Below are 25,236 nucleotides of genomic sequence, written 5' to 3' on the forward strand. Positions count from 1 at the left end.
CACCACTGTGACAAAGATATGATTTAAAACTTGAACTTGTCCTTGAAATAGAACAGAAATAAAACCAACAGTGTTAGTGTGAGAAAGTTTCTGTTTGTAACATCTGAGACTTATGTAATACTACGGAAAATCAAACTTTTGTTTTTCTTTTAGGTAACTCAGTTTGCTGAAGACTGATCTGAGATGGATGTCAGTTAACACCTTTGTCTTGTACACAAAAAGGAGGACAGTGTGTTCTATTTTCAGTGCCATGAAAATGCAGACTGTCTTATTAATATCCTTATGAAGTGACAGGAGAGCATTTTATTTCAAATTTTGTCATAACATGGTGTTATGACAGAAATTTGTTACAGAGCTTTATTAAGTCAGATATTCCAAAATTTGCCAGCAAGCTCAAACTTTTTCTGTCATGGTTATGGAAATTTCAAGAGTATGGGTAATTTTAGTCAGAGTATGACTGGGATTTGTGTCAATTAATGAAGTATTTTGGTGAGTTCCAGGTGTATTGGTTTTGACGTCCTGCTGTTGAATCTCAATAATTGAAGCCTATAATAGTTTGCACTAACTTGGCACCTGGAAAGTCCATTGTTACAATACCAAACCGCTTGCTTTGACCGACGTAGCCTGTCAGATATTCGTACAGGCGGGGGTTTATTAGCCGGGCCAGGGCGTTAGGATGTGCCAGGATACCGGCACCGCTGCTGTAGGTGAGGAACATACGGTTTTTGTTACCAACCGTAGCCGCCTCCAGATGAGTGGAGACACTTCTCCATTTCTTCTCCACTTCCTCCGGCTGCAGAGAGGATACCTGGGGCGAGAAAAAGTTTTTATCATTACAATTTTAAAAAAATGTGGTGAGGGAGCGAAAACTCTCTCTGATGGATTTTTAAAGACAGTTGACAGATGAAGATTACACTCTGGAAACTGAATATAAAGAGTCTCATAAAGATCTCAGTAAGTCTGTTTTCCGGAACCCTTTGAAATGATTCAAACGATGGTATAATTTAATATTTTTTCTCCCACCCTATTGCTCTCTTTCCTGGGTTTGGTTCTTCAACCACAGGCACTTTTATGTTCCAGAAGTTGAGAAGATTTTTTTTTTTCTCTTTTTGTTATGAATATTAAAACATAAAAACACATAAAACACTGTCTTGGAAGCTTTGTTGCTATGCCTTTATTTATGTTTGCTTCTTTTAATATGCCTTTTGTGAGCTGTATCTTATTATTGTTGAGCCAGACTTTTTCCATCTTAAAATGAAAATCCATCACAAGGATTCTTTGTTGAATAAAAAGGTTCAAAAGAACAGCATTTATTTAAAAATTTTTGTAACATTTAAATGTATTTACTGTCACTTTTGATCAAATCACTGCATCCTTGCTGAATGAAACTATTACGGTCTTATAAAACCAAACAAAGACAAAAAATTACTGACACCAATTGTTGACTAGTAGTATGCATATCAATTTTAGCACCTTGTACATAGGGTGACCACCATCAAACAAACCAAATGTGGGACGATTACTAAGTTTGTGTGGGACAATGTGGGACATGTTACCAACACTAAAACACAACCTGAAGCTGTTATATAATGTCTATCTAACTTAATAAAAACAAACAAACAAAAACTTTTACACGATTATTAGTAACCATAAAAGCAGTTCAAAACAATTATGCCTGTTATAACATTAGTGTGACTTTACAAAAGCACATTACATTACAAAAGTAAAACAACATAAATAGGCCTATGAGAAGATATATATTTAACAGCATTTAACACATATTTTTTAACATTATTGAATTTAATAATTTAATTTTCACAAGCAGTTTTTAGCTACTGTATACAGAAATTACAATTGTTTTAACTTTTAACTATTTTTATATTATTTTGCATTTTAGACCCATTTTAAGCACAAAGTAGGCTACGTGTATTATTTTATTTTATTTTTTATTTATTCATATAGCCTATGAGTGTACCTTCACCACGTAGTTAAGACGTGTGTGGAAATTGCTGCGTTATGACTGCGAAACTTATGTGGACGTTTAAAACTGTTTAGGCTCTGTTATAAAACATACAAACAGTATGAATAGTTAATATGTTACTAACCTTGAAACCGATAACGCTGTTTATTTTTATATTTGACGATAATGGCGCTTATTTGCTCTGGTCCAGATCCAGAGTACGTTCCTCGTGAAGTAGCGGCACGCGCGACCAAGTGTAGAACATGGAGAACATGATCACTAAATTCACAATTAGTTACTTAATGTAACGCAATATTGTAGTGCATTACTTTTTAAAGTAACTTTCTCCAACACTGGCCAGGATTAATTGTTAATCCCAGGGTAAATGTGAAACATTAAGAAAAATAACCCAGGATTAGTTTAGGATAACCCAGGGTTAACTGTTTCAAATGTATGCTTACCTTCCAGTCATCTGCTATGTCCAGTGAGTTGTAGCGTATGCCCAGGTCAGGGCCGGTGAAGTCTTGCAGTATGATCAGCTTTCCTCGGGCCTCTCCCACGGTGGGCATCTCACGACTATGCCACAGCAGGTCCCAGTGCGCATACTCATTAATATAGCGCACAACTGCACCGTAGATATCCTGTGTGTTACTGAAGTCCTCCTTCAGCCTCATCAGCACAGTTTCCGAAGGATGCTCTCTTAGGAAAGCCACCACGTCCATCAACACATCCCCAAAGTGAGCATACTGATACGAGATTCCATGGTGGATGGTCAAGTTGCCTTTCACATGCCGAACACGGATATCCAGAAAGCGGATCCCGGCGCGCAGCTGGAGAGAGAGGGACCAGGAGTTACACTCGGCCAGTGAGCCGCCGTACAGGGCCATAGTGTTATGTGTGCCGGGCATCGTCACATCTGATAGGGAGAAGACGTCAGGGATGGTGGCCATCCAGGAAGGGTTCAGGATCTCAGGCGTGGAGGTGTCATCATAGCCAGGTGTCTGGATGGCCCTGTATCCTGAGAAGGCTGTGCTATGAGGTCAAGCAGAGGTCAGATGAGGCAAAGAATGCATCCTTATCTGTCTTAATAAAAAGATACAAGATTACTGTGAAAACACTCATTCTTCTCTATGTATAATGGATGGATATAATGAAATTAGATAATTGGCTCATTTGCTCACAATAATAGCAGGTAGACAAAGAGAAACAGTCTGAGATAAAAGCTAACAGATGGAGGACTTTTCTTCTCAGTGAAATGGATTTTTTTTTTTTTTTCTATAAATGGAATAAGAACTGTAATTTGTTATGTAGGATACTATGAAAGAGGTTTTAGAATTATGGATATTAAGAATCTTACCCCATCAAAATGCCCATCACCATTAGCTGCAAAATGTGTCCTCTAGTGCCTTCCATAATGAGCCTTTTCAATGCTCGCTGATCCTTTACTATAAAGATAATCATTACAATAATTCAATTATAATTTTGCTGTCACTTGTGATAATTATAGCACTTTTCTGTGGTATGACATCACCCTACATAAAAACCAGACATTTTGTAATTATTGTATGGCGTCCAAAAGTCTGCTTCCATTTGCAGTCTTTTCTAATTTAATAATTTTTCTTCATTACAAATTAAAAAATCCAGAAAATATAATTTCATAAATGTTGATACATTTGTATGAATTTCTTTGTCTTTGTTTTTGGTTTGTTACCCTTTTGCTTTAAGCTGACATAAACAAAATCTGATAATCATGTTCTCCAGAATGCATTTTGTGCTTCAATGGAAGCAAGTACATCGGACCATCTACAAAAGAGTTCACATGATCAATGTCACAAATTTGTTTATTTGATTAGTGATTTAGAACTAGTCCATTTCTGATTCATTTTACATAATTCATATATTTGTTCTAAATTTTCTATTTCCAGAATGAAATGACAAACATTCCAGATTTCCAGACTTCTGGACTCCAGAGTATATGTACGCTGGACTTGATAAAATGCAAATAGCAAAACTAAAAACCTCTAAAAAACACTGTGCTGGTAAATACTTTTACATTCAAAATCATCTTAACCACAGCCAAAGAACTGATCTCTTACCGTGTTTGTTGAGTTTGTCAGTGAACCTGAAGAGGTCTGCAATGTCGATGCACAAAGAATCAACTAGGCAGTGTCAGGTTAGCCGTAAAGCCTGCTGTTGTTTTTGTACCTTTTTTTTCAGTGAGTACACAGTTCTGGCTTGAGCTTATTGGAGGCACCAATACAAACTGACCCTTTTGTTTGAGGGGTCATTGTGCCTATTAATAGTGTACAGTAAAAAGCTGACTCGTTGAGAGTGGACAAAATGCTCCAATCAGAACTCAGCTGCCCTGCAGATCAGATCAAGGTATACTTTATAACTTGATTTTTCAATAAATATGATATTTCAAAATCTTTAGGACACTACCTTAAGGTTCCCTTAATATATGATAGTATATGGTATTTCAAAATATTTATACACTACTTTAAGGTTCCCTTAAAGGTTTTCACTATACTCAATGTACAGTATTTATATGTTTATTAATGAGGCAAACAAAAACAAAAAGGGTAGAAATAGAAATGTTCTACAAGTATATGGAATTAAATAGCTAAAAGTAAAATATCACCCTGTTTATGTATAATGTATATGTACAGTATATTCAAGATACAGATACATTTTCCAGAACAAACATCTAGGTTTAGTGTGAATAAACATGAGCCTGAACTTATGATAAACTTGGTCAAAGTTAGAATTTTTTTTTTTTTTTTTTTTTTTTTTTTTTTTCAGAGTTTATGGGATAATATAAGTATTTTCTGTGAGCTATCTACAGTTTTTTTTTTTCCCCCAGGGGTGAAGCAAAAATAAGTTTACTTACTTTCAGAGCAAACATCTTTGTTGTTGTGTGTACAGTACCCAGCGTTAAACCTTGGAAAGTGGGTTTAATTTTCAGAAAAACAAAACAGCCTAGAATTAGCATACTGCATTTGTAATTTGAATGTGAAAAATCTTTTCTTTTTTTTTCCCCCTACAGAGGTGCTGTGTTTATTTTTGCCATGTACCATGGCTAGTTTGTTTGTCCAACCAGCTAATGTGTACAGAGCCCCTAATGGGATATGGTGATGGAAAAATTCTATTTCAATGCTTTTATGAATGCAAAAACTTTGAAATGGAATTTTTCCTCCAATTTAATTGTTTTCCCCATCACCATCTCTCTGTAAATGTGAATGTTGCTGGTTAAAATTTGTTATTACCTAATGGCAATTCTTTAATAAGTGTTTACTATCAAGCAATAACAATGATGTCTGTCATGACAATTCTCTTTGGCATGGTAATGGATATGACAATGTTAAAGGGGCTCTATGTAAGATTTTTACTTTAATAAAGCATAAAAATACACCAATATGTTTGCAGATATTTCACCTACTTGTTTATGAGAAAAACAATGCTACAGCCAGATATTCTACTTTGAAAATGTGCGTTCCATGTCGGAATGTCTGTTTTTGTTTTGGTCTCTGTGAAACCTCCTGCTGCAGTTTATCCAATAGTATTTCGACATCACAGGTTGCCAGTTGACGGAAAACACCGCGTATTGCAGCCATGGAGACCAGCAAACAAACTGGGCGTGTCTCAATCAGCTCCCTAGTTCAGTAGTCAGGGCACTGATCAGGGTATCAGCTACATTCACTTTCATTATATACTGATTCACGAGCTAGGGAGCTGATTGAGACACAGGGTGGGTCAGAGAATCAGGTAACGTCAGCTGCGCGTTCTCGCTCTCTTCTCTGTCACGGTGAAGTGACACACACCCGCGCGGGCGCCTCCTCTCTCTCCCTCTCGTCTCATTCGCTCCGGTTAAATGGTGCTTGTATTGCGCATAATTTTAGTCATCCCCGCAGATTTCGCGGTCACACCAAAAGCGCGCGCACTACTGATCTATATAAGTGAAGCGAACAAGCCGCTCAGTCTTCAGACAGAAGTAGCCTATACCAAAATAAGCGCCTTCCTGCGCTTAAACTGTCAAATACATACAAAAGTATGTCAAAACCAGCGGCACAGGCAATCTTGGCGGGTATTCAGATAAACACTGTCAGTTTTGAATCGTTAAACAGCTAAGAAAGTGAACTCATGTCCTGTGTAACAGTATTGGGTCCGTTGAACACCGTTCATAAACTCTTAAAGGGACAGCAGTCCAATATTCCTGTTGCTGTCTGTCATGTTAATCAAAGAACAAAAGACAAAGAAAATCACTTTCTTCTCTTGACTGAATACGTTTTATAACTTTAATGGTAAGAATTATTTACAATAAAGACTACAGAAATTAAGGTAACCAATGCAAAATAACACAATGTGTTATTTTACATTTGATTACTTTAATTTCTGTAGTATTTCTTACCTTAATAAAAACCCAGTTAACCCGAAAAACTTAGTTTCATAGCTCTCTTTATTCTATTGCATTTATTTGAGCTGTTTATATTTTATTACTGACTTTTACTTAGTTGTTTTTTTTTTCTCTATTGTTGCTGGCAACCATATCCTGTAAAAGCTGGCAACCCGCGTCTTTGAACGAGGGGGCAGGCCAAACAATATTTTGAATTTGGACTGCAGTACCTATTTTGAACACTGGGTGTCATTATTACATAGAGCCCCTTTAATATGCTTGGTCTTGGTGGAATAAATCTGCTAAACTGCTGTTATTGCTGCTGCTGTAGAGCAAGTACGGGACTTGCTACTGCCAATAAATACACAACACGCTGCTGTACAATATAGCATACATTAATTACCCATAGCATATCTATACAGGTGGAGCTGGGGAAGGTGGAGGGTTTCTAAAAGTGTGCTGCACTGCTACAGCAAATATTTGAAAGTTGAGCAGCAAGCTCATTGGCTGCTGATACATCAGGAACCAATCAGCTGTGCCCTATAGAGAATGATGTGATTGTAAGTGGATTGAGTTAAGGACCTATCAGCCTGCACCATCTAAAGTTTCATGACAGAACTTTGCATTTATTAAAATAAATAAATGAAGCAAAATGTAGAGATGTTCCGATACCCCTTTTCCATTCCCGATACTGATTCCGATACCTGAGCTCAGGGTATCGGCCTATACCGAGTACTGATCCAATACCAGGATACAGGGCTTTGAACCGGTTCAAGGAACGAAAACGAAAACGAACGAAATTTTGACCGGAACGTAACCAGAAACAGAAACTGAATCAGATTTAATCGTTTTGAACAGAAACACTCATTTGAAATGGCCATTAACCGGTTAATAACGTTATTTTTTCGTTGTATTTAATATTTTGCTTTGGCAGTCAACCAATCACGAATTCAAATAGTACAGCCTATGCAAATGTGACGCTGACGCATCCAACGTGAGTGAAATGCCCGCGCTGACGCTCTAAAGTGAGATATGCCCGCGCTGACGCGCTCAGGCTCAGCTGTCATGTCATCATAGGTTAGGTAAGTTACAATGGCAATGCCCTGGCATTAGTTTTTCCGATGATATATGTCACCATTAGGTCTACATTTAAGTGGAAATGAATGTCAAGTAGGCTAATATGCAGCTTGTTGTGCGTTTTGAAACCAGCGAAAATTACAGGATATGTAGAACATGAGTTCACACAACGCCACATCACGCACATCATGTGCGTCGGAACCATTGTATGTGGGTGGGACAAGACCCACCCACTTTTTAAGACCAATGATATTGGACCCACTCACTTTAACTGTCTCTAATTCATCATTTGTCTAATCCCCCTCAGGTGATGCTACTCCACAAACCACCAACAGAGCATAAAAAATGCCAAAAATTAAAATATTTTTTAAAACATCGCCAAGTAAAACGCTGCGTTTATAAAGAAATGTCTCTTTACGACCACAACAAACGGGACACTTTTCAGACGCGCATTCCACCTTCGCCTCAGCGCCAGCCACAAGTCAAACGAGCGCGGAAAAGGTAGCTTCAGCTGAACAACAGTGAACTGCGGTCAGATAAGATGCTGTCAGGCTATATCAGTAAAGCTCCAATCAGCCGTTAGGCTATAGCCTACTGTGCTCGAAGCGTGAACTCAAGAATTGCTCGCGCAAATGCGCCGGCGCGCGCTGCATATTACTTTATTATAGTTTAAGCGCTAAAGAAACTACGGGCATGCGCCATCATTATTCTGAGGTAAATTAAATCATGAAATTACCAAACATGCGATTAAAGCTGCCTCAAAACTGCGTGCATGTATGTATTTGTTGACATGGTTTTAAAGCTATTGTTATCCAATTTGTTGGCCTTAAAACGTCTTAAAATGCATATATGTACACCAAGGAAATCAAAATTTTCTCGGGGGACCATGCCCCCGAACCCCCCTAGCATAATACATTTTGTGACCTCGGTAAATATAAAACCCTGCGTACGGCCCTGCTTCTTTTCTAACGAAATCAAAGGTAATTGTGTATTTCTCCGGTTGTGCGCACTTGGGGACTAAACTAATGTGTGAAAATAAATGGGAGCAAAAACGCGATTGAATGTAAAGGTTTGTGTCTCGTTGTTCTATTAAAAAAAAAAAAAATCAATATACCGATTGATTGCCATTTTATCTATCTATCTATCTATCTATCTATCTATCTATCTATATATATATAGATATATATATATCTATATATATATATATATATATAGCCTATATAATTGCATAAAAAAAATTGGAGGGAGGACCCACCCACATTTTTTTTTTTTTTTTGCTTCCGACGCCCATGCGCACGTGCAGCGGTTCAGAATAAAACTATAGGCTAACATAACACATATACAACAAAAGGGAATATTTAGGCCTATAGGCTACGCGAAATATTTCACCATATAATTAGGTCTACATATTTTCACCATATAATTAGGTCTACATAAATTGTGGCGCACTCCAGCGATCTAGGAAAGGAAACAGACATTCTGCTTGTTTTCGTTATTTAAATGTCTTTTGTAAATGTATGAATTATGTCTGGCTTTTAAAATACGACCATAAACCATAAATTACAAAGTACAGTTTAGGAAAAAGTGGTCGCGACGGCGCCTCATGCGCGCGCACACAAATTCTTGCATTGCTTACTTGATATCGCTGCTCAGCTGTTAAATATTAAAATAAAATACAATCAACCAAACATATAAAACTTTACACTGCTCAATTCAATTCTGTAATACAATCTGCCGTCCTGTGACCACCGCCTGACTGTGCTGTTATGTGAAGAATGATGTCGATAATGCGAGTTAAGTACAAAGCTTACATAATAAATAGTCTAATAGTTTAGTATTCGTCTCGAAAATGGAAACAGTGCCGAATGAGAAATGCTTTTTCTGGTATCGGTGGTATTTCCGATACTAGTATCGGAATCGGAACAACCCTAGCAAAATGTAGTTACATTTATCAATTTAACATACACTTTTCATCCAAAGCAAGTGATTTGCTTAATAAACTGGCGTCAATGCTGGAGAAAAATTAAAACATGTAATCTCATGAAAACACATTTTTCTCTCATTATCAGGTTCTAATGAGCTTAATTTCCATTTTGATGTGCTTGTAAACATTCTCAAATAAAGAAAATCACTCCAACAAATCAGCTTTCATTTCTTTTATAGCCTTATTTGTGTTTAGCTACATTATTTCCACAAAATGACTATTATATTGCACTTCAGAATAGAACAATTATTTCAAAAGTTTCAAGTTTAAAAGCTCAAAAGCAATTAACAGTGAAACACTATAATAATGCCCAGCATGACGTTATCAATGCATCTCACTTCAGCTTCTTCTATTTCCCATCATGCTTTTGAAATCAGCTGGTTATCCCCCATGCTCCCTGAGCCATATCTTCTGAAATAAATAATAAACATATTTAATTAAAATGAAAATGTGCCTTGTTTCCCCTTTAATCCTAATGTATTCTCTGTAATTGTGCTTCTATTTGCTTTGCTTGTATGCAGTGGCATACATAAATATGTTATTGTGTTGAGGCCATCAAGCATTTAACAAAGCAAATCTTAGTTTGACTTTACCTGAGTAAACAATATTCATTCTCACACACAATAAACAGTCTTCGCTGATCTGCATTGGTTCTTCAATATAAAGCCGTGTTTTTAAAGAGGTTTTGATACTTCAACAAAAATTATCTTTCCTAAGTCTTTTGTCCTAATTGTTGCACACAAATTCCCCCAACACATTAGTCAATTAGGATTTCTTTTCAAATCTAAACTGGACTCTGACACCAATTATGAAGAGTTTTATAACGAACGTTGATAATCATTTTTACGTCTTTAGCGCTTTTCTAAATGAACAGACTTGAGATTTACCATTATCTTTCCCGTCCCCACACTCTCTCTATCTGTTTCTCATTAGTGTCTGTGGTGACAGGATGTGTATTGTGATGCTTTATGTCCTTTGTTTCCTTTGGTCTCTGTCTGTTTTGTAATTACAGGGAAACAGCCATTTTCTATTGGTTGATGATTCTAATCTGTCATTTTCCATGGTGGAGTAATTACAAGTTCAAAGTGTAGCTGTGTCTTTCAGTGTCTTTGGTCCCCACATCGAGTCCTTCAAACAAGCTTTATTAAAACTTTAATTTAGTTCCTTAGTTTGCCCAAACATGGGGCAAAGTGAGCGGTTCATTCTCTATGGAGCTGAGCAGCAGACTTGTGAAGGGGACTGAGAGATTCGTAGAGGAGGAAGTGGTTAAAGCAACAAAAATGTTATAAATACTCACTTTACAGGCAATCGTTGAGAGGTGAAGTCAGTGACATCTCTCAAAATCTGCTGATACTGCTGGAGTTTCTGCAGGATTCACAGCATAAATCACATCATTATATGTTTAATTCAGATTTTAAATGTGGTTTGCATGGTTTCATTATGGCTAGGTTCAAAAGTGGCATTATAAACTGACATTATGCTTTGGGCATTTAGAAATATAGGATGTATCTATTGACTGCACATTGAAATCAATCATATAACACACTGTAGAAGCATTTATGCATTTGGCAAAGGCTCATTTTATTCAAGTTATACCTTTTGTTGTAAGTTTATGAATTCATGCATGTGAATGTGGATTTTAGAATGTAGTTTTGCTACATAGACCAAATGTTGGTCTATTTATTGCAGATATTTTGTAGCAAAACTAATTCAGTGTTTTTTCAATAGATTTAGTTTTAGTTTCAGTTAGCTAACTATAATAACCCTGCTTTAAGAACCTGTAATAATACTGAAACATCAATAAAAATCAAAACAGTAAAACATATAGCAGCAAATCTTTGGCCTTTTGGATGTAACATTCCCACTAGGACTCTCTGAATATGGCCTTTTTTAAAAGGCTTATTCTTAAACTCTTATATTTGGTCAGCCAATAATTTACTGACTTTCTGTTGGATTGGTTATTTAAAGTTATGAAATCTGTTTGAATGTGACATAAAATCCTGTTTTAATCCTGTTCTCCTTTTAGGCCTGTTGGGAAATGAGCAAATGTCTTGGGAATCTGAAACAATAAAAGGGCTTCAGATGCTCTAGCTCTCCTTATCTTAACGTTTGAGACTTTAAGAGCAAGTATCAGGCAAGTACTATGATATTTCAGGAAACAAACATTTTTCTTTGGATATTGATGGATCCGAAATGGTCAATACTCATATTCATGCACTTTTATTGATATTCATTTTTAATCATTTATGGCTTATGATTTATCAGTTTTAATTTTGCTTTCATATATTTATGTACTAATACTTTATATATTAATTCTTATCATATTTTCAAGTATTTACTTGTTATTGTACCCTTATGGTTATTTTATATTTAAGAGTATGCTTGTTATGTTCAGTTGTTCTTCAAGTGTTCCAATGTGACAGGTCACGCTGACACGTTTGTGGTTAGACATTGGACGCCTGCAGAATTAACCATTTGAATTTGAATCTGATCAAAATATGTCTGCTGACATTTAAGTATGTAAGATTTGCAAAATTCCCTATAGGGGATAAAACAACTATTTTTGACACTGGACCAGTGGATGACGTAGTGGGTGAAATTAACCTTTTCTTTTAGAACAAAAACATCAATTTAGAACAAAACATCAGTTTGTGTGGGTTGGGAATTTCCCTGTATGCTTATGGTATAATATGGACTGAGTTGTTGATAATTCAGCTTTTCTTCCCTCCTTTACTCTCCTTGGCTTCTGTTTCTCTCTCTCATCTGCAAATGTTTTAATTCTTTTTGATTTTCATCTATTAGATACAATACTCTGGATTTTACAATACTCTAAATTTTATTATCAACTATTGACTAATACTTTATGATGGTTATTTTACCTTTTGGTTTTATTAAGTATTTTCATTATCAATTAAAGTTTGCGTGTGAGGCTAAATTTAATTGTAATGAATAAATAATTTTTCATCAACTTTATCTACTGCCTGGATCTCAATTTCACAAGTTTTTGCATCAGTTTGGTGCCGTGACCCGGATCTGTTCGGCCCGGTTCGGGTTCTTTGAAAGATGCACTGCAAGGCTTAAAATAGGTGAGTAAAACCATCTGTTTTATTCGGTCTACTGTTTTCCGGGTTGTTGAGCCTGGAAGTGTCTGTCTGTTTAATGAGGATTTGGTAATTCCAATTTGGCTGCAGACAAGGAATTATCATGAGATCCGGAATCTCGACGAACTTTTGAATATTATCTGACTGGTGTTCATATTGAAAAAAACATTTTCTTCTTAGGGTAAAGAACTTTTGATAATCTAAAAAATCTTGTAAAGAACTTTTGTGCAATGGAAAGGTTCCATGGATTTTAAAGGTTCTTCATGGAGCCATCAATGCCAATAAAGAACTTTTCAGTTCAGTCAGAGTTGTGATGCAAGCAGGTTCCTGTATCTCAGCTCGAAGAACAATAGTGCTAGCAGCGCCAAGGTCATGGGTTCAATTCCCAGGAAATACATTCTGATAAAACACACCCCCATAAGTTGCTTTAGATAACAAAAACCCAGTAAAATGTAAATATGAACTGGCACAAATGTACACACACTATAGCTGATAGATTACAGGTGTGATCTGTCTAAACAGGCAAACCTTGAGCATTCAGTTTGAGAATCCCAGCAGTTCCAACATTGCTGAGACTATCAGAGGACTACCTGTTTGATGACTAATGGTGGACAGGGAGTGTTTGGGAAACCTGCTTCAAAAAGTCATTTCCACATTCCACATTTTACCTTTAAAAAGGTCCAAGACTCCAAGGGTCTTCATTGGTATCCATGACCCCATCATGGCGCATCATGTGAACAGCTGTGCTGGTGCCGGTTTGCTCCACCCCTTCCATTCTGCCTTGGGCGATGCATCTGCAACAGCGAGAATCCCCCATTGTCTCGTTATCTCACACTCAGCATCTCTGTGATTTACTCACCTGCTCCGATGTATGCCGCACAAACTACAGGATGAACAGGAGGAGGGAGGGTGTGAGAGGGGAGAGGAGAGGAGATGTTGGAAAATGTAAGAAGCTGACAGCAGCAGCGGAGGTTTTCAAATGGAATTGTTTATGGAGATGGAGTATGTGAAAGACAGAGAGAGGGAGAGAATGAGCGAGCAAGAGAGGAGATGATAATGACCAGATGTCAGATTGAAATCTAATACACTTAATGTGTTGAAGCTCCATGCTGGGCTGCGCTTGTAGCTCACACTGTGGATTAGAGATTTGACACATTTGCAAGTGATGTGAGACATCTACATCGTAGTGATACACAAGATGTTCAGGTATAGCTATAATAGAGTAGGAATACATCAGGATGCACTCTACTGGCTTATAATTTATTAAGAACCTGCGCAGTTTGACTGCCCAGTGTCAAAAGATATTTATAAATTTACAAGCATGCTATTTTACAGTTAAATATGTATTTTATTTATTATTTAAACAAAGCAGTTTGGTAAAATCAATCAAAGCACGCACCAGTCAGTCACTCATGATTTATACATGATAAAACTCCCAAAAGAATGTCAGTACCGAACACAAATCAAAATATTAGGTGTGTGAGCTCAAGAAACAAATAAAGCTGCAAGCGGCGATGACGGGCCCAAGCCCTGGTGGCACTGCCACCCCAATGGCTTCAGGGCAACTGTGCACAATGGGTTATATGCATTTAAAGTGGTTAAATGTAAAAGAATTGTGTCTAGATATGAGACTCTTCCTGTTTCTCTTTTTGTCATTACTTTAATCACTTTAATCACCATGGCAACACCATTTGAGAAATCCAATATCCGTTCATAATTTGTGTCTGTGTCTTGCCACCATGTTCAGAAAGTGCGAATCGTATGAATCCCGTAGGAGTAGTTAAAAATTAAGAGCCTGATTATGTAAAAAAATCACATTCAAACTTAAATATCTGCCTTCCTATTGGTCAGAGCTAATGACTCAAAATTAGAAAGTTGTCCGGCACAATAAGTACAATATATGTATCAAGTTTGGTGACTGTAGGTAAAACTAACCCCGCACTTTGTCCAAAGGTAGTGCTACAACATAGCTCCCTCTTCACACCTGTTTCTAAGGCTTTGCCCATGTCTACTGGCTGACCACTCTGATGTGTGTCGAGTTTCATATAATTTGAAGCAAACTAAGAGCCGCAAAAACACCCAAGAATTTTATTAAAGTTTGATGTGTTGCCATGGCAACAGTATTTAAGACATCAAGAATCCTTTCGCATGTCTACATCTGCTGCGTTTTGACATTATACTTATGAAGTTTAAAGTGAATCAGATAAAAATAAGAGGGTAATTTCAAAGCATTTTGAAAGTGACACACTTCCTGCTGCCAGTTTGTGGTGCTATGACTTTTACTCACAATAGTCATACCCATGTGATTGGCCTCCTGCAACAAACACACAGCTGAAGTTTCATTCAAATCAGTCCATTTATTCTGAAGTTATAACACACTTACTGTTTCCCTTTTTTCACCATACATTTGTTGCCTCACTACGGCCGAACCATACAAGATATCAAAAATACATCTGCAATTTTATCATCCTCAATGTGTTGGCTTTATATTGACCAAGTTTGGTGGTGATCGGATGAATTGCTAAGGAGAAGTGTATAAAACTTCAGAGCATGCTTTTTCAAACAACCCTAAATAGCCGACTTCCTGTTGGGCGGAGCTTATGACTATGAGTGTGGAAGTTGTTTGGCCTGATGAGGTCTATATGTGTACCAAGTTTCATACATATACATGCAAGTGTGTTTGATATATATGTATATATATATATATATATATATATATATATTTTAAAAAAAAATCCTTAGGAAAGCAATAGGACCTCCGCCCCACCCTAACAACAGCAAAGACAGAGTTTGAAAAAGTTTAAAAAGAAGCCAAAGAGATATAGTACATTTGCACATTTATAGAATAATTCATTATGATTATGACCCATAATTAATAAAATATCATTTTAGTTTGTCAGTACAACTATGCAATATAATATACACTGCTGTTCAAAAGTTTGGGGTTAGTAAGATTATACTTTTATTCAGCAAAGATGCATTAAATTAACCAAAAGTGAGAGAAAAGACATTTATAATGTTACAAAAGATTTCAAATAAATTCTGTTCTTTGAACTTTCATCAAAGAATCCTAATAATTGTATCACGGTTTAAAAAAAAAAAAAAAAAAAAAAAAAAAAAAAAAAAAAAATATATATATATATATATATATATATATATATTAAGAAGCACAACTGTTTTGAACATTGAAAATAATAATAGGCTAAATGTTTCTTGAGCAGCAAATCAGCATATAAAAAGGATTTCTGAAGGATCATGTGACTTTGAAGACTGGAGTAATGATGCTGAAAATTGCCTTTACAAAACTGAAAAAAAAAAACAGCTTTGCAATTAAATTACATTTTGAATATATTAAAATAGAAAAAAAAAATGTTTTAACTCATATTAATATTTTTGTTTTTAATATATTTTTTTTTTAATCAAACAAATGCAAACTTGGAAAGCATAAGAGTCTTTCTTAAACATTCTTAACATAAGAGACATTCTTTAAAAAATTTACTGACTCACATCTTACTTTTAAACTGTAGTTTATTAGCATTTTTATCCAAATGTTCATTTTTGTTATTTGTGATGGCACAAAGGTGTATAAATGACCATTTAAAAAAAAAAAAAAAACTCTTCCCCAAATGATTTGAAATGATTCATTTCAGCTCCATATTCAGTCCGTTGTCAGAAGTAAAACACATGCAGTAGGGCAAGGTCTCCATTCTGTTAAAAAAAAAAAAGTAAAGAAAAAAGAAACACAAGCTGGAATTGAAGTTAAGCCTGGAAGCCTTTCTGAAGTATGACTTTGCCCTCTCTATCAATGATTACACTCACAATAGCCGGAGATCTCCTCCACTGAACCCTTGCCTCGTTCTTAAAGCCACTCCATGTCTCTGTTATCTCTCGGCTTAGCTAACTCATCCGTGTAAGCATGTAGCCCATCAAACGCCACCCACCTCCCCCCTCGACACAAGCACAGAGATACACACCTCCCACCCAACCGGAGGTGATCTCTGAGGAGGCCTCGTCTAGCTGGTTCTCAGAGAGACTTCCATGCCACGCTCTACCAGCCCCACCAGGATGGCAGGCAGACACAGTGAAGTTGAGCCGGCATGCCTCAGTGCCCGTCCTCTCTGATTTTCTTCCAGCCAAGATCTAGAGTGACTGCCTGACTGTTTCTGGGTGGATGTAGTCCATGCTTCATGGTTTAGGCGACACTGGCCATATTTCAGTGTCGGACCCTCATAACCAATTATGGCTTTCAATCTTGAGTGCTAAATGACCCTCGTAATGTCACTGGAGATAGAGACAGAGTCATCTCTCAATTTCTCGTGCCCTCACTGACTGTGAGAGAGGAGTGATATCACAACATTCTGGGAGTCTCGATTCAGCAAGAAACCTGGTGACCTTTCCTCGTTCCTGACAAGAGGACTTCGCTGCCCTTTTGTAAAAATGCTAATTCCAAACGTTTGCCTTATAAAAGCAGGTTCCTCTGGGATGGGCCCAGCATGTCAAACAGAGGCAGGAGCAAAGCCCCAGTGGCAAGTGAGGTTGGCTGTCTGATTGGTCTTCAGTGTGAAATGTTGTGCAATTGTATGCATTTGTCAGTGTGTTTGTGTAGCTCTGGCCTTATTTGCATGATATTTACAGCAATCTGTGACCTTTTGGTTAGAAACGGTTTGTGAAAATCAAATGCAAAATAGTTTAATCCAAAGTATTTTTTATGAAACTTGATAGTCCTAAAATCTCTTTTCATCTTCAAAATAGGTCAGTTAAAAGGTCAAAGAAATAGGTGTTTGTAATATTGCCTTACTGCATTCCAGACAATCACATATAATCAAAATGATATTATTGAGAAAATATTTACTGTATCATTATTATTGAGCAATGCCAAAGTCAACATCACAAACAGTACAAGTACAAAGTGCTAAATTATAGGGTTGGGAAAATCACAGGGAGAAATTTAAGCTAGCAAAGCTTAAAAATGGCATGTCAACCTCAGAGATACCAAAACAGCATTGGTTCTAGCATATATTGTAATGTGCCATTTTAGTGCCATGAAAAAATAAAAAAAGAACGTATGCATTTTGTGAAAGAACATTGATTTGGTTGTGCTTCGTTTCTGTGTGACTGTGCAGATGAATATGGCTCTTCACAATAGATAATGCTTTACAATGAACTCTGTTAGAGAGCTACATATGGCAACTTATCTATTCAATAAAATACCTTACTTGTTATTTTTCTCATAAAAACGCCATCTCCCCTTTTACAACATTTCGGCCCTATCATACATCCGGCGCAATGCGGCACAAGAACCGACACAAGTGTTTTTTTGCTAGTTTCAGCCCGACGCAGTTATCATTTTCACATCCTGTGCCACGTTGTTTAAAAAGCAAATGCATTTGCGCCCGTTTCTGCGCCCATGTCTGAAAACACGTTTTTCCACTACATGGTACAGTTCGGTACAGCTCACTTTTTGGCACTTTTCCACTGCACGGGACGGCTCGTTATGGAAAGGTACGGCTCGCTTAGATAGTACCACCTCGGTTGAGGTTCCAAGCATGCCATACCGATACTAAATGTGACGTGTAAACACTTCAGATCACTGATTGGTCAGAGAGAATCTTCTTTACCTGCGTCATTGGATTTGAAACACTAGACATTAAACCCGCTAGATTTAAATAGTCAGTAACAGCCACTGCAGTATCATTTGTTCGTGAAATGACTTGCTTTAAACAACCGTCGCACAAAACTTGAAAAAAGAAATGGCTGTATTGTGGTCAGTAGACGAGGTGCAGACTCGTTAGTAGACAAGGAGCGGAGAGGCGGTTCAACTATATGATCAGTGTATAATCCCACCGACTTTGAAGAGGTACTACACTGTCATGGAAAAGCAAACCGTAAGTAAGCGAGCCGAGTCATGCCGAACCGAGCCGAGATGGTCTACGCATTGGAAAAGCGGCAATTGTTGGCGTGTTGCTATTTTGAGGCAACTGAAATAGACTGCGCCATTGACCAACTGAAAATTGGTCTAAACCGACCTTGTGCATGATTGTCCATGAGCAGATCCGTTTCCTCACTAGAGAAGTGTTCAGTTTTTCCGCTTGCAAATTCCACCATGTAAATAGCGAATAAGCCCTGGCGCGAGCACAACTGGCTTTTAAAGGGAATGGGAAATGAGACTCTGATTGGTTTATTGCACGTTATGCCCAAAACACACCCAATACTCATTAACAGAATAGGGACAACCCTTTTAGACCATGCGCCTGGCTCACAGACCATTTTTTTCCATAGTTAAACTAGCAAAAGTGGATTTGCACATGCCCTAAGTGCACTTGCACCGTGTTCATTAGACCATGCGCTTTGATCGGTAAAATAGGGCCCTTCAAATTCCTGCGTTCTTGCCATCTCAGAAAAGCCAAGCCAATGTTGATTCTTGTTTTATTACAAGCTCAAAACACACCCATTAATATGCCCAAAACACACCCATTACTCATTAACAGAATAGGGACAACCCTTTTAGACCATGCGCTTGGCTCACAGACCATTTTTCCCATCGTTAAACTAGAAAAAAGTGGATTCGCAGACGGCCTAAGTGCACTTGCGCCGTGCGCATTAGACCATGCACTTTGATCATTAAAATAGGGCCCTTCAAATTCCTACGTTCTTGCCATCTCAGAAAAGCCAAACCAATGTTGATTCTTGTTTTATTACGAGCTCTGTATCATTCTCTTTTTGCCAGCATTCTTTTCTGTACTCTTCCTAAAATGGTGTCATGACGAATATCAGTAATGTGACAAGCCACAAGAATATGTGCAAGACGAAGAAGAAATTAATACTTTTATTCAGCAAGGATGCATTAAAGGTGCAGTAGGCCCATGTAATTTTTTGACTGTACTAAAGCATAAAAATACCATAATATGTTTGTATATTTAGGAAACATGCTAAGCTTGCATACTTGTTTCTCTGAAATCAATGCTACAGCCAGTTATTCTACTTTGAATTGTATGTTCTGTGTCAGAATGTCTGTTTTTTTTATTTTGGTCTGTGTGATCCAGCCTACTGCCAATTTACCCAATAGTATTTCGACACACCGGGTTGCCAGAAGAAAACACAGCTTAATGCAGCCATGGATGCCAGCAAACAAAAGCTTTGGCGTCCATCTAAAAATCTCTATGAACAGGAGCATATTAAAATAAGGATAAATCAACTCATCAACATACAGTGTGTAGGTCTTCTCACCTTCCATTGTCAACTGTGCTCGTTGTGTTTCTCTAATAGAATAACAGCATACAGGTAGCACAACATGAGGGCGAGTAAATATGGATGGAAATCTATTTTCTAGGTGAACTTTTTTTTTAATCCAAATGTACAAACGAAACAGTGTTTCGTTGTTTTTAAAAAGGAGTTTCTGATGAAACATTTGCATCTTTATCCTTTAATGAATTCTGTTTATGTTTGCCCCGAGGGCACCATCAGGCCTGCTGGATCCTTTTGCAGTGTACCATCATCAGCATTAAAAAAGGACAGAAGACAGTTTTAAACAAAGGAGAGACATTACTGTCACTGTTTATTCATCGCTTATGCCGGGGCTGATGCGACAGATGTGATACACAGCGCAATTATATGTAATGGAGGACTGAGCACCAGCTCTCATTGCACAAGGACCTCTTCACAGGCCAATCAATAGCATGGTACGACTTGGCTCGCTGGAAAACATCGTCCTCCTCTGTGTCATCGAGCGCTCCTTGTAGTAATAAGCAGCCGTTGTGAGGCTTTTGAAAGCGCAGCATAACCCACTCAGTTAAATTAAACAGATTTTATTTTCTCAGCGTCTCTCTATGACAACGATGAGTGTCGAACCCATTTGATCAAACAATCGAACTGGTTCGGTATTTTCCAAGTGCACAGCCGTATGTGTTACTAGTGACCCTCTCCACTCGTTCACCTCTCTGCTGCTTTTTCTCCATCCCTTTATCTCTTAGATGAAATCGAGATAAGCAGTCTCAACAGAAGCATTTTCCCTGTGTCACACCACACTCAAAAACTCATTAAATCCAAACAAACACAGAATCCTCAATGGAATTGTTCTAGGTTTCTCTGCTGGACCGGTTTCTCACGCATTACTTCTTTGCTAAGCAGAACTGTTTATCCCTGACTGTTTATGTGATTAAGGTCCGAGCCCTTATGTCTTTACTTTGCATTTTCATTTGGCTCCAGAGCCGCCGTGGCAGAATCACTAGTAGATTTGGATGACCCTCATTCTGATTAGCCATTGATTTCCCATAAGGCTAGAGTGACACTCCTACAGATCAGAGCTTTGCTAATAAGCAGCGTAAGCAATAGAGGAAGTGCAATGAAGGCAATGATAAAGCCACACAATCTCAGCACTGGAAGCGTTAAAGCTGTGGGTGATGTGAGGGTCTTAAAAGGAGCTTGAAATTGACAGTTTGTGGCTTCAGGATGGATACTGAATGTGGCTTTATAATTACAGAGAGACAGATTCTCACATCTCAAACCAATATGATCAATTTGATGGATCACAAAATCATGCGGTCAAGTGGCAAGGGAAAAATACACTGGCTCAACTTCTCATAGAGCTTGAGTAAAGATTTATTTAAACAGCTAGGTCTTTTAATATGTGAAAAATTAAAGGGTATACTATTATAACCACCTTTGATTGACATGACACATCACTAAATGAAGCTATCCATTACAAAAAGTGTATTTCTGGATGAATACTCATGAGGTAGCAAAAATTCATTACATTGCAACATTCCTGAGGCACTAACAAGTGTGCAAATGTCAGTAATTCACTCAGGAAAACACTCAAGCTCTGTTATGAAACTAATCTGATATTTAGTCTAATGTCAAAACATTACACAAACCAAATTGCTGCTTTTCTCACCACCAGAAGAATCATGCCCATTCAAACGCGCCCCCTCAGATTTATGAGCCAAGTGGATTTTGTCTTCCAAAATTCAGTTACAAAAACATGTTTTTTTTTTTATTTATCACTTCTAAATTGAAAACATAAGTTCTTAACTTTGAAATCACCTTTTAATGTCTAAATCTGATCAGTCCCATCAAGTTCCACAGATAATTTACTTTAAAATGAAAAATTATCATCTGCTCACCCTCATGTTGCTCCAAACTTCTATGCACTTCACATGTGGTGGATGTCAAACTCTCAAAACTGCTCTTTTCCATACAAAGAAAATGCAGGATGCTCACTGGCTGTTAAAAACTGTGATATATTATTACTAAAAAAACAGTGATATATACAGTACTGTGCATTGTTTTAGCAATGGTATAATGACCATATATATTTATTTCTCAGTCTCTTTATTAGAATATAACCAGAAAATACAGGAAATGTGTATGCAGTATAAAAAAAATAAAAAAAAAACAGAAAATTCAGTCATTAATTACTCACCTTCAAACCTGTAAGATTTTCGTTCATCTTCAGAACACAAATGACGATCTTTTTGATGAAATCTGAGAGATTTCTGTCCCTCCATAGACAACGACATATCTAAAACTTATGCGAACATAAGCAGAAGTTCAACCGAACCTGAATGTTTTTGCGAGTACTGTAAAAGCCTAAATTAAAGGTGCCGTAGAGCGTCTTTTTAAAAGATGTGATATAAGTCTAAAGTGCCCCCTGAATGTGTCTGTGAAGTTTCAGCTCAAAATACCCCATAGATTTTTTTTTTATTGATTTTTTTAACTGCCTATTTTGGGGCATCATTAAATATGAGCCGATTTAGGCTGCGGCCCCTTTAAATGCTCAAGCTCCCCGCCCACAGAGCTCACACTTGCCTTTAACAGCATAAACAAAGTTCACACAGCTAATATAACCCTCAAAATTGTTCTTTACAAAGTGTCCTTCATGCAGCATGTCTAATCGCGTAAGTATGGTATTTATTTGGATGTTTACATTTGATTCTGAATGAGTTTGATGGTGCTCTGTGGCTAACGGCTAACATTACACACTGTTGGAGAGATTTATAAAGAAAATATCATGATATCATGGATCATGTCAGTTATTACTGCTCCATCTGCCATTTTTTGCTGTTGTCCTTGTTTGCTTACCTAGTCTGATGATTCAGCTGTGCTCATCCAGACGTTTTGCCCTTGTCTAATGCTTGAACATGAGCTGGCATATGCAAATATTGGGGGCGTACACCCCGACTGTTACGTAACAGTTGGTGTTATGTTGAGATTCGCCTGTTCGTCGGAGGTCTTTTAAACAAATGAGATTTATATAAGAAGGAGGAAACAACAGTGTTTGAGACTCACTGTATGTCATTTCCATGTACTGAGCTCTTGTTATTTAACTATGCCAAGATAAATTCAATTTTTAATTCTAGGGCACCTTTAAGTCTGTTCATCATAAAAAGCGATTGTGTCTCTTTAGAAAATTAATGATAATGACTAAACTGGTCAATTCATATCAGTTATCAATTGTTCAGCTTGCTCTGATAACTTTAAATTGCTTAATGATGTGCCTATTCCTTATCAAAATGGTCAGATGAAACAAAAAAATAGCAGATGAGCTTTTGGCATCAAACACTTAAGATGGGTTTGGTGCACACAAGGATAAAAAAACATTTTTCTGCCAGAGATCCTGGACATCTTGTTCAGATACATAGCCTCATGGATTCTATCAAATACCAACAGATAAAAAAATCAAAACCTGACTGTCCCTGCTAGAAATCTTATAATGGGCCATGTTTGGATCATCCATCAGGACAATGATCCAAAACAAACATCAAAACCAACACAAAAATGTGTCACTGAGCACAAAATGAAGCTTGGCCATGGTTGTCCCAGCTCTGACCTGAACCCTATAGAGTGGGGTGAACTGAAGACATGAAGCACCAACATGGAGCTGGGAATCTGAAGGATCTGTAGAGATTCATTATGAAGGAATGGTCTCTGATCTCTTGTCAGGTGTTCTCCAAACTCATCAGGCATTATATGAGAAGACTCAGAGCTGTTATCTTGGCAAAAGGAGATTGCAAAAAATATTGAATAAAAGGGTATGATTAATTGTGAGCAATGTGTATTAGAGAAAAAACACTTATTTCATAATGAGGATTTTCCCCTAGCTACTCAATAAGCACAGAGTGTATATACACATACAGTAAATATTGGGCAAAACATTACACTTGCCATTGAATTTCTTTTTAATATTGTTTAGTATTGAATAATGGATGTTTTTTTGTTTTTTTTTTGTCTACAAACAATATATAAATATGCAATCCTGCCTTGGCCAAACTGAGGTCTCTCAAAAGCATGCCTAATGCTCAAAAAAATGTGTTTAGGTAAGCAATACATGCTAGGTTTTGCAACACAGCCTGAAGTCACAATCCTATTCTAAATTTTCAGCAAAACTCCCTTGAGAGGCACGGCTTGGGAAGTTGGACAATCTCAACAGGTGGACTGTAGACTAACTTTTCTGATGCAATAGCTGAGCAGTTTTAAGAATGAAGCTGTGGGGTAATACACCATAAAATCTATGCTGTTCCACAATGGCAGAATTGGATCAGCCACACAGTCTGAAGCCGATGTTTGTTTTTGCACTGAAATCAGGTTAAAAAATGTGACTTTGGCTTATGTGTAGCATCTCACTTCTCTGAAATGCTTCCTTAGGCCTGGACAGTTGATAGTTCCTGCTGCTCAAACACAGCTGTCTACCAGGCTAAAAAGAGATATAAATGGAGGTGGACGTCATGGCTCTTTTCCAAAACCTAGTGAGCTGCATATATCGTTTTTAAGGGAACTGCACTTTTGGTCAAATTCTAAGGCTGCATCATATTCACACAGTATCCTTCATGGTTTTATGATGTCCGTACCAGATGATAAGAGAGATAAACTTATTTCAGACTTTATCTAGCCGCACACACATCTACACACATAACTGACCCCACTAGACCTCATGCAGACTTTCAGGCAATTATTCAGACAGCTAATTAGGTCATTCTCCTCCTTTAGGCCCAGACAGTGCAGAGGTATGAGACGCAACTGACTGACCCACTGACCCTTCTGCCCCAAAGCTCAACAACAGAATCCATGATTGGTCCACTATACTTACCTCACTGGTGGATGTGCCAGCCACAGAAAACTCCTGAGGTGGTCGCCAGTCTCTAGAGTTTGCTATAAATACCAGGAAGCTTAAGGAACCTTCTGGAACTGCGGAGTGAGATCTAATTCTCATAAAGTGCAGTTAAATATTTGGTATGTGCTAGATCAATAATTCTTAAAGCTTGAGGAGCTTAAAGTCAACATAACAATCAAAACTGACCTTAATTCCTGATCCTGGTCTTCCTGAAGGAAAAAAAAGAAAAAAAGATTTATTAAAATTTCCCATAAAAATCCTGATGCATACAAGCTTTATAATGGCAGTAAATGGCAGATACCAACGAGTTTTCGCTGAAGAAAGTGCTTCTGTCTACATCCATCCATCTTCACATTTTACTTCACACGGCTCCGGGGGGTTAATATAGTCCTTTTGAAGTGAAGTGATGCATTTGCGTAAAGAAATATCCCTGTTTAACAAGTTATGAAGTAAAATATCTAGCTTCCATCAGACCGCCTTCTGTATTCAACTTACGAAGAAAGTGTAAACTGGTGTTGTGTCAGTTAAGCTTTTTCCGTAAGTTGAATAGGGAAGGTGTAGGACGTAGCATAAGATTTTTGAACTGCAATAGTTGTACACTTTCTTTGTAAC

General features: G+C 37.4%; 1 protein-coding gene across 4 annotated transcripts; it reads right to left on the bottom strand.

Annotated features, from left to right (window-relative positions):
* Positions 1–280: 280 nt before the first annotated feature.
* On the bottom strand, positions 281–13,592 carry si:dkey-266f7.9 (uncharacterized protein LOC100006223 homolog). 4 transcript variants are annotated; one of them, XM_048202535.1, is made up of 6 exons: positions 13,184–13,592; positions 10,712–10,779; positions 4,851–4,900; positions 3,318–4,325; positions 2,422–2,992; positions 281–808 (listed from the first exon to the last, which is right to left on the bottom strand). In XM_048202535.1, exons 4-6 carry the CDS (start codon positions 3,419–3,421, stop codon positions 533–535), a joined length of 951 nt encoding a protein of 316 aa, XP_048058492.1. In that variant the 5' UTR covers positions 3,422–4,325; positions 4,851–4,900; positions 10,712–10,779; positions 13,184–13,592; the 3' UTR covers positions 281–532. The 4 variants fall into 4 exon arrangements, with proteins under 4 accessions (XP_048058492.1, XP_048058494.1, XP_048058491.1 ...); XM_048202537.1 differs by having other exon boundaries at positions 3,318–3,405; positions 4,057–4,900; XM_048202534.1 differs by having other exon boundaries at positions 3,318–4,900.
* Between the last annotated feature and the right edge of the window lie 11,644 nt (positions 13,593–25,236).

This window comes from Megalobrama amblycephala, linkage group LG9 (assembly GCF_018812025.1).
Source record: "Megalobrama amblycephala isolate DHTTF-2021 linkage group LG9, ASM1881202v1, whole genome shotgun sequence".
NCBI lineage: Eukaryota > Metazoa > Chordata > Actinopteri > Cypriniformes > Xenocyprididae > Megalobrama > Megalobrama amblycephala.